This window comes from Salvia hispanica, chromosome 3 (assembly GCF_029641045.1).
Source record: "Salvia hispanica isolate PSC_SH4W2 chromosome 3, Shi_PSC_v1, whole genome shotgun sequence".
NCBI classification, from domain to species: Eukaryota; Viridiplantae; Streptophyta; class Magnoliopsida; order Lamiales; family Lamiaceae; genus Salvia; species Salvia hispanica.
The window spans coordinates 18,664,637-18,675,849 of NC_142694.1; the positions used below are offsets into that span (position 1 = coordinate 18,664,637).

Below are 11,213 nucleotides of genomic sequence, written 5' to 3' on the forward strand. Positions count from 1 at the left end.
AGTATTATAACTTTTATCGAATGTCATGGATTTATTTTCTAATTGTTGAGGTTTATTGGAAATATTGTTGAGGTGTCTCTTATCCGTCTCTTAACCATCTCATCTTTTCACTATTCATGGGTCTCACTATATTTTACACTCCATCTCTTAACTAAGAGATAACACTCACATTCATCCATCTCTTAACTATTCATTCAATTTCATTTTTCATTTTTATTTCCAACAAAATCAATTAATAATAAAACACACTTCATTAAATAAAATAAAATTATAATTTAAATACCTAAAAAAATAAAAAAGACATAATTAAAATCCTAAAAAAATAAAAACACACATAATTAAAATCCTAAAAAAATAAAAACACACATAATTTAAAATACTAGAAATTAAAAACACTTAAAAAACTACTCCGCCGGCGAATCATCCCCCCGAAGCCGGTGGCGGTGCACCCGGCTGAAGACCAAGTTGCCTTGCCATCGCCTGGATTCCGGGAATATGATGTTCGTATTGGGTAGGCGTCATCTTGGAAGTGTCAGCCATCGTGGAGAGCATGTATACGGACCATAGGGAAGTGTTCGAGCCCACGCCCGCGCCCGCCTGGCTCGATTCACCTCGGCTCTTCCCCTTGCGGCCGACGTCGTGAACCGGAGGAGGAGCCACTGGCTTCAGTGGGCGTGTCCCCAGCCTCATGTGAGGCGTTGCCTGATCCGCCGCCCTCACTAGACGAGTAGCCACCCCCCGTGTGCTTCGTGCGTTTCGAGCTTGAGGACCGGACACCGCCAGCCCACCGATCTTCGTTTCTGACCAACTGCCAAACATCGATATGTTTGAAATCTTTTTTGACGTCGTCTTTAAAGACGCGCATCGCCGCTCGCAGAATGTCAGCTTCACTGGCTCCGCTTTGGTAATGCTCCGCTTCACCCCTGTAGACCGCGCTAAACTTTTTGACATCTTTGTCGACCCGGTCCCAATGATTGCGGAGCATCTTCACAGTGCGGGGGCGAGTCCCCTTCGGCTTTAAATCTGCGTAAAGTTCTGTGACCTTCTCCCAAAAGCACAATTTGTTTTGTTGATTCCCGACGATGGGATCGTACGAGACGGTGAGCCAAGAGGTGCTTAGATCCTCCACCTCCTTCACCGGGGTCGATTCGTCCTCGGCATCGCGGTTGGCGGAGCCTCCACCGCTGCCCAACGGAAATAATCCGGAATGTGTTCCTACGGAATATTTTCCCTAATTTGGGATAATCCCTGCGTTGCCCTCGGGGGGGGAGGGACGATAGTATGCATCCTAATCAAAATGCGGTGCTTGGTACGGCTCCATCGCCGCCGTCGCCGAGCCTTGGGTGCCCGGCGTCGACGAACCAGCCAGAGAGTGGTACATGCCCCCCCAATCGCCAAACGCGTTTAAATCGAAGCCGCCGGAGCCGCTGGAGTTTCCGTCACGGGACATTTTACAGAAATTGGAGAGGAAAGAGAGATGGTTTGAGAGAAGAATGGATGTGGTGTTTGGAGTGTTTGTGTGTAGAATGGAGAATGGAAGAGTAGTGTGTATTTATAGAATAAGAAAAAAAAATTAAAAAAAGTTACCGTTTAAAAAAACGGTAATATTACCGTTATTAATTTTTATTTATTTTTTCTGAAAATCGAATTATTTAAAATAAAATAATTATTACGTCATAATTACGACGCCCACTCGCGGGTCGGCGAGTGGGCGTCATGCAAGAACCAGAGGCCGCCACGTCGCCCAGGCGCGTGGCGAGACCGTCTCGCGGTCTGCCTCTTCCGCGCGAGACGCGGGACGGGCTGGCGACGAGACGCCGCCCACAACGCCGTCTCGCCGGCATCTCGTCCCTCCGAGACGAGATGGGGATGGATTTAGCATCCGCTGTGGATGCTCTGAGATGCCACGCCACTTGGGGCGTTCCGGCGAGTGGCGCCATACATTGCAGGTGAAGTGAGGGGGCCGGGACAGGAAGGGGGACGAGAGGGCGTCCTAGAGCAGACATCTATTATAAAGCTTGCGTGACGGCCCATTTTTTTCCACCCTTTTTTATTTTAGTTATTTTAATAAACGATGACTAATTAGGCGCATGTGCCTTCCATGCTTATGTGATGATCGATGGTATAGTTTTATATATGAAATCACGTCCCAATTCTCAATTAGAGCATCCACAATGGTAAATAGGCTAGCCATAGGCTAGCCTGTTTCTCCTCCTGCCACATCAACCAGGACTAAAATTCCTCCTGCCACATCATCAGAACAAGCAACTGGACAAGCAATAGCCTAGCCACAGGCTAGCCACATCATCAGCACTATTAAAAAAACAACTAAATTTACGGAATTAAACACAAATTACGGAATTAAATTTACGACACATATACGAGAAAAATTCGTAAATTTTATTTTTTTTTTTAAAAAAAAGTACATTAACTAAAAATAAAAATTATTACATAATAAAATAAAATTCGGCTTCCACACACGAGCCACCGCCCCACTCTACTCCTCGTCGCCGTCGCCGTCGTCCTCGCCGCCACCGGCTGCACCCCCGGCATCTGAGCCCGCACCTGATCCCCCCAACTGTGCCACGAAGGTATCCAAATCGACCCACATACTCTCGAGCATTTAGTGAAGAAACTTCTTCTTCTCGGGGTCAATTTCCTCCTTCCATTCGTAGAAGATCTTGTGCATCTGTTTGCGCGTTTGTTGACGCGCATAGAAGGCGAGCTCGGCTGCCGACTTGCCAAAGGGGGGTGTGCCGACTGGACCTCCTGGGACCCTGAGCGACTCCCCTCGCTGCCCGTTTCACCCTCCTCTGACCAATCGGGCGAGTGCGGCGAGCGAAGAATGGAGAGGACGGCTCCTTTGGAACATCCTCGGGGAGGTCGTGGGAACCGCCGCTGCTACCGCTGTAATCACCGGCATAGTTCAGCTGCTGCTTCTTCGGCCAGCCAGCATTGACACCCGACCGGAACTTCTCGAAATCCATCAGCACCAGATAGCAGTTCCAGTAGGTGAATTCCTTATACAGCCCCCGCACGGGGAAGGCTTTCTCCGCTATCCTCCTGCAATCCTCGTCAGTCTGGCCACTGGTCTTCATGCGGAGGGCGTTGGTGTACAAGCTCGCAAATCGGGAGACAGCAGCCCTGATTCGCTCCCACCCCTAACGGCACTCCTCCCCGGTGTATGCCTTCCCATGCGGGCAATTCCTCTGGTAGGCTGCTGCAATTTTAGCCCACATGTTGACGATCCTCTGATTTTTCGAAACGAAGGGATCGTCACAAACAGACACCCGAGCCTTGGACAGCGCGATGTTCTCATCATCCGTCCACTTCCTCCGTGCACTGTAATCATCAGCCGGCTGCGACGACTCGCCTACCACCTTTTTCCCCTTCTACTTCTTCAGTGCGCCCTGACCCTGCCCCCGCCCCTGACCTACTCCCTTTGTCTGAATGGGATTGTCTCTGAATCGAACGCCCGGTAACAAATCCTCTATGGAGAAAGTGCCATGCATCATCTGCATACCGGGTTGCATGCCCGGTACCCCCTGCCCGCCGCCCTGCGGCATCATCTGCTGCCAAGGGTACATATTGCAGTACCCGCCGCCCATCTGCCCCCATCTCGCTCCCGCGGGTATCGTGGGAGTTTGCGTCCCGCTCGTCGCTGGAGTAGACTCGTTGTTGTGATCCATTTTGCGTTATTGCTCTTGTATATAAATTAATAGAGCGAGAAAACTCGTTAAAACAAGTGGTGCGAATGAAAATGACTTGAAAATCGTATATATATAGTGTTTCGAAAATTTAATTAAAAAAAATTGCGTTGGCCGATCGTTCGCCGATCGCCAGCCTACAATGGCGGCGAGCGGATCGGCGAACGCATCAGCCAGCGGCCGAGAATCAGCAAGCGCTCGCCGATTGCAATAGTTCAGCGAGCGGACCGGCTAGCGTCGGGTATCGGCTAGTCGGTCGCTCGCCGGTTACTGTGGATGCTCTTACTCCCTCCGCTCTATAGTAATAGAGTCATTTTGCCATTTTGGTACGTTCCATAGTAATAGAATCATTTTGCCATTTTGGTACGTTCCATAGTAATAGAATCATTTCCCTTTTTAGTAAAAGTCACACATTTCTCCACATCTACTTTACTCTCTCTTACTTTATTCTCTCTTCATCTCTCTATCTTTTTTCAATTTTTCATTTTATTCTCTCTTTATTTATCTCACGTAACACAATTTCTTAATCTCCATGTTAAAAAGAAATGCCTCCATTACTATAGAACGGAGAGAGTACTTAGTATGCTTTTGTGACAACACGAAGGATTTCTAAATATATGTCCGTGAATCGAGATTGTTGCAAAGGAAATGCTTTGCGCATCAAAAGGTGTATTGTTCATACAAGATACTTCTGTACAAGAAAAAAGAATTTAGTAAATCAAAAGGAACATTAAATACATTGTTGGGCCTCTTTACTTTCACTGATAAGAATTTGGGCCGGCAGGTGGGGTTTTTATGTTTGGGCTGATTTCTTTTTTTCAAAATGGACTTATCTCCTAAAGTGATTGGGTCTACAATTGAGGAGATTGGTGGACTAGATTTATTATATATATTTATGTTGTTAAATCTGTTAACTGATCTAACCAGTATAAAAATGTCAACACGGTATATTGAAATGTCAACAAAATTATGTGTTGACATTTTAAATATACTACGTTGATGAGTTAACAGAGTTGACAACTTAAGAAAGTTAGCAATTGAGCACGCATGTACCAAGCTATAACTAATTAATTTAAATTAATTAATTACTTGCTTGATGAACATAATTAATTTTTTAAATCTCAACACGAATTAAAATAGATGAAAGAGTACATATTACTCCTAGTGTACTATTATAATAAGAAAACCTGAAATCACAAAAAAGTAAAACAAAGCACACAAAGTGGGCACGCTTGTGCCAAGTTATTCCTATTGAAGAGAAGCGGAGCTGACAACCACAGATGCAGTTCCTCATGGGTTTTTTGGAGGAGGTGGAGTTTTGGGAGCGAAAGGGTTGGTGAAGAAGGGCGGAGCTTTCAGCAACGGAGGTGTAGGAGCAAAAGGATTCGTGAAGAAAGGAGGAGCGTTTGGCGAAAAAGGAGATGGAGTTTTGGGCGCAACCGGATTTACAATAAGCGGAGGAGCTTTTGGCGGTGGAGCAAATGGATTTATAGAAAACGGAGGAGCTTTGGGCAATGACGGAATTGATGGAAATGGAGGAGCTTTGGGCAAGGACGGAGTTTCAGGAAATGGTAATTTAGGCCACTGGAAAAAGGGAAAGAAGTCCATTGGAGGGTGAGTTGCGTGTAGGAAGAGGACAAGGACACAAACATGGAACCGACGAGAATCCATTTTTGCTTCTTGCAAATACATGTATGGTCTGTTTTTAGCTATTTATATACCATGGAACTAGCTCTTATTTGTGGAAAATAGGCCTGCTTAACCGGTTCTCTGGTTCTCGGGTACCCGGTACCGGCCGGGTAATTGAGGAACCGGGAACCGGAAAAACCGGTTTCGGTTCCTATTCCGGTTCTTATGCTTTCGAAAATTCCGGTTCCGGTTCTACCCGGAACCGAATAATATATATCAATTTTAGAGATTATAAAATTTAAATATAAATTAAAATATTAAACTAAGGACATTTCATTTGTTTTATTATTCTTAAAATATTTTTGATTATCCTATTAGCAAAAGTGATTACTGCCTTTGCAAAACGAAAGTACTATTACTTTTTGTGATCAATCTTCAATCTTTCGCACCATTTGTTGATTCGCTCCTATTATGATAACTCAAAAATAATTGATTTTTTAAAAAAATAACTCATAATTAATTAAGATTTTTTATTAAAATAATCAAGTTTAAAGTGAATGATTAAATGTATTAATATATCGATTTTTTTCTAAAATCAAAATAGAGTAATTAAGATTTTGGTCTTTTGAATATTATTGCCTTATTAGAATATTGGTTGTATAGTCGTATTTTGTTGTGCATAGATTTTAATTTTTAGTGTTAGATTTTTTAGTAATTTATTAAATTATTGTTTTAGGTATTTAAATATTGGTTGATGCATATTGTTATCTTGTTGATTTGCATTTTTTTATGTTTATTTGAACTTTTAGGTATTAACTATTTTAGGTATTTATTGAATTATAGTTTTTAGGTATTGGAAAATTGGATGATGAATATTGTTATTTTATTGATTTGTATTTATTTGAATTTTTCGGTATTAATTGTTATATTTCTATATTTTGAATTATTTAAAAAAAAACTACAAATCGGTTCCGATTCAGAACCGGAACCGGCCGGATCCGATTCCGGTTCTGGTTCCCAAATTTATGAAAATTTGTAACCGGGTACCCGGTCAACCGGACCGGATAGAACCGGAACCGGCCGAATAAGCAGGCCTAGTGGAAAACACTCTAGATTATTTATCATACCTAGCTAAGATTTAATTTAATAGGCACTACCCCTCGTTGATGCCTTAGCGATTACTTGATTAGTTACGTTATTACTACTTGTGTTAAATTTAGTTTAACACAAGTAACGGTGGATGGAAGGAGTACTTCATTTAGGCTAAGTAATGTTATTTCCCTCATCCTTCATTAGGAGTCTTATTAATTTCTCTCTGATGCGGATTTTAAAAAATGCTAAGGAAAGTTGGTGGAAAAAGGACAGTAGAATGTGCGTCTATATTTATATATCAGTTTTATAATAAAATGTGCATGGAATAAGGTTAACGGATTACAATGGTAAAAGTGAACTGAGACTCCTATCGAAAATGGACCGAAACGGAAAAATGATACATGTAACAAGGGACATTTGGATTACTAATTAGTCATAGTTATCATATGTTCGTCCAAACTATACCTAAACTAGGATTGATAGACCACACCTATTCAATGTACTCATGCAACTATAAAATTGTCTATCTATATTTTAACTAATACTCCTTCCGTCCCTTAAATTTTGCCGCACTTTGACCGGACATGGATTTTAAGAAATATAATGGAATATGAGTTGAAAAAGTTAGTGGAAAGTGGGTTCTACTTTTATATATTGGTTTTATAATAAAATGTGATTTTGAATGAATTAGTGGAATATATGGTCCACTACAAAAAAATAGTATATTAAAAAAATGAAATTTGACAAATTTTATGGAACATACAAAATGGAAAAATATGATAAAATTAAAGGAAATGATGGAGTATATAATTCAGGTATACCGAAAGAAGCATCAAACATTGAAAAGTTGAATAAGAAAAGGAAAAAAATGTGTGCATATATTGCTTGGACTTAAAACACCATATAACTGTGGATGGATTAAATGCGTATCATTATAGAGTTTCAATAGTATTTATAATTTGATAATCTCATTAATTGTAGTTTATTAGATAGAAAAATAAAATGAAATATAAACAGTTTTAGTATGAAATATATGTCCATGATGTCCAAAAATGATGTGTACATGTATTAAACGAAATGATGTTTATTGGAGTATTTTGATTGTCACGTTTAAAGGCATCGTTTCATTCGAACTGTAGTCAAAGCAAAACCAAATTAAATCAAAACAAGCACTAAATTAGAGCATAATCTACTGCAAGTCTATAACTAGCTTGTACACTATCTGCAACTTATATATATATTTAGACTATCCCAATTGGTGTCACGTATTCAATCCAACCGCAATCAACTTTTAAATAAAATACTCATTTCTTCTAACTTACTCAAACTTTTACATCTATTAATAACACCAACTCAACTCCATTACATATTTTCTTTTTCATATACTTTCAATCAATATAAATTTTATATTTATTCAAATATATTAAAAAACTCATATAAAAATTATAAAAATTATTTTATAATTCAAATTTATAATAAAAATTATTACACATCCATATATAAGCGAAGTACAACATAATAAAAATACACAAATAAAAGAAATACGGTACAATAATAGAAAATAAACAAACTACACTACAAACTAAAGTGAAAAATAAGAAAGATTACTAAAAAAGATAAACATTACACATTCAACTATTTATGCCAAATTTATTCCAAATGTGCTCAATCAAATCATCTCGAAGGGCAATATGAGCTTCTCTATTGCGGAGTTGATCTCGATTTGTTATATAAGAAAACAATCCCGATCCGTTGAGTAGAGTAACAAAAAGCTTCAGCATTTCCTTCTTGTGCTCTTGTAGGTGTATCTTCAAAAAACTCAGTAGAATCATAATAATTTTGATACGTATCACGTTCATCTTCTACTATCATATTATGTATCTTCAAGCAATCATAATTTTTCCCATCAACATCTTGTCCCAGACAAGGCATGGCCTTCGCAAAAATGCGAAACGCGCTTGTAGGACTCCAAATGCTCGCTCAACATCTTTTCTGATAGACTCTTGTAATTGAGCAAACAACTTATGCGTTTGAATTTGTGGAGAAGTAATTGACTTCACAAATGCAGCCCATGCAGGGTATATGCCATCAGTAAGATAATATGCCCTATTATACTGATGACCATTTACTACGTAATTAACATATGGTGCTCGAACTTCTAAGACATCATCAAAAACAGGAGACCTATGGAGTACATTAATATCATTGCACGAATCTGGAGTTCCAAAGAATGCATGTCATATCCATAAGTCGTATGATGCAACAACTTCCAGAATGATCGTTGGCTTGCCACTTCTCCCTGTATATTGTCCAACCCATGCGTTAGGACAATTCTTCCATTCCCAATGCATGCACTCTATACTCCCAATCATGCCTGAAAAACCACGTTCATTTGCTACATATAGAAGTCTAGCCAGATCTTGTTCAGTAGGTCTTCTGAGATATGTGGCACCAAAACATGAAATAACACCTTCAACGAAATGTATTAGAGAACCTCTCGTCACCGTTGAACTCATCCGCAAATATTCATCAACGACATCGGATGATGTCCCATACGCCAACACCCGCATAGCTCCGGTACATTTCTGTAACGATGACAAACTTTGTTTCCCTGTAGCATCGCGTCTCTCTTGAAAGTACTCATCATTAGCAGTAACATCTTCTACAATCCGAAGGAATACGGATTTGTGCATGCGAAATCGGCGTCGGAAGACCTCTGGCCCATATGTCGGGTTGGGACTAAAGTAGACATTGATCAAACGCTCAGCACCAATCTCGCGTTGCCTTTCACAATACCTTTTTCTAACTGTAGAAGCTTGAGCCCCTGCAATTAGATTGTGATTAGTGGATAACATGTTCTCAGTTGTATAGATTTGATGATTTTGTTGAGAAACTCGTTCCTCCCATTAATTGAGTGTTATGATATTTGAATCATCAGAACTTGAATCCAATGAATGTGATGAGTTTTCACTAGAAGACATTTTTTGGAGGTGGAATGAGTACTTGGTGTTACCTTCAAAAAAATTTCACGAGCTATTTATAAACTAAATATATTTGCATGTGACACTAAACCCCAGACATGTGAAACACAATTGCAGTAAAGCATGTGAAATATCTAATTTATGCATGATAAAGCATGCAATGACAACATTTCATTGACACTGTGATGCATGTGATTTTTCAAAACTTTTGTAAGATAAAGAACTGATGTTTGTAAAGCATGCGAGACACAATTGCAGTAAATCATGTGACATATCTAATTTTTGCAGTATAATGCATACGATGACAAAATATTTGATTTACATTGTGATGCATGTGATATTTCAAAACTTTTGTAATGCAAGTAGCACCAAATTCATAGCTGCAAATGCATGTGATAAAGAACTGATGTTTGTGACATCTCAATTACTTTTGCAGGAATATCACATGATACCAAAACTCATATGCAAATGCATGTGCTAAAGTAATGATGTTTGTGACATCTCAAATACTTTTGCAGGAAGATGCATGTGTCACGAAAATCATATCTAAAAAAATGCATGTGATAAAGAAATAATCTTTCTGACATCTCAATTGATTTTGCAAAAGATGCGTGTGACCATATCACATAAACTTAATATTACACAAATTTATTTTACATAAAGTACAAACAAAGATCACACCAACACACACCAAACTAACATTACATAATTAAAAGCACACCAAACTAATATTACTTAAACTAGTGTCACACCAAACAAATATTACATAACTTATTGTCACACCAAACTCATATCAAACTAAAATCATTCATTTTTTAAACACAATCTCCATTAGTTGATGTTTCATCTCTTGATCTTCTGGGGACAAGTGCTCTTTGTCCAACAACTTAATCAACATTTTTTGGTACATCTTCATAGAGGGCTTTTCCAGCTTTTCACGCTCTATCTGCAGTCGAGCCTTCACTAGTTCGTTCTCATTATCTTTAGCTAGCCTTAGTGCATGAAGTTCTACAGCAACTTGAGCATTAGTAGAATCAGATTGTGTTACCTTACTTTTTCCTTTTCTTTTTGCCTTGTCTCTACCCATAGGCCGAGAACTAGTTGAATGTCCAGATGTAGGAGTTTCTGGATTTGAAGGGATAGTATACTCGCCAGATTCAGAAGTCTTGGTCCTCTTTAAATTGCTACCATCCTGTTCATAAGCAACATTTTCATTGTCAGGAAATACCTGTGTTGTATCATGAATACTCTACTTTGGATGTTTGCTCATAACTTCATTAAACACTATCAAATCTTGAAATTTGTTGCCGCCTCCTGCTTGGTAGATGCTATGAGCTTCATTCTCAACATCTTGGTCGCTCATTCCACTCCTCCTTCGCGTGTTTGCTTCTCTGCAAACAACCACCCATTTGCTTGCTTTTTCGTTAAGTCGTTTCCATCGACTCTTCATAGAATCCACATTTCTTTTGTTAATTTCAGCTGGATTTTCTGCTTGAGCTTCGTGATACAATTTTTTCACACGCACCCATAGTGCATCTCCTTTCTGATGTTTACCACGCACACTATCTACGCTTGCATGGACCCAAGAAGACATAAGTGCTAAATCTTCTTTCACAACCCAACTTACATTGTTTGAGCTCCTCTTCTTTTTGTTCTCTTGTTGGACATCTCCGAACAAGTTTTGGGCAACATTGTTTGATGTGGGAATTTCAGTAGATGTAGGAAAATGTCAATAATAAAAAGAGAAAAAACAAAAATAAAAAATAAATCAATATTCAGCCATAATATGAAGACATGTGGCATG

At 39.4% G+C, this 11,213-nt stretch overlaps 1 protein-coding gene and 1 pseudogene across 1 annotated transcript; both read right to left on the bottom strand.

Annotated features, from left to right (window-relative positions):
• Positions 1-8,059: 8,059 nt before the first annotated feature.
• Positions 8,060-9,409, bottom strand: LOC125209443 (uncharacterized; annotated as a pseudogene).
• A 694-nt stretch (positions 9,410-10,103) lies between these two features.
• LOC125209444 (uncharacterized) lies at positions 10,104-10,772 on the bottom strand. Its single transcript, XM_089067644.1, has 2 exons — positions 10,695-10,772; positions 10,104-10,601 (listed from the first exon to the last, which is right to left on the bottom strand). Exons 1-2 carry the CDS (start codon positions 10,770-10,772, stop codon positions 10,218-10,220), a joined length of 462 nt encoding a protein of 153 aa, XP_088923770.1. The 3' UTR covers positions 10,104-10,217.
• Between the last annotated feature and the right edge of the window lie 441 nt (positions 10,773-11,213).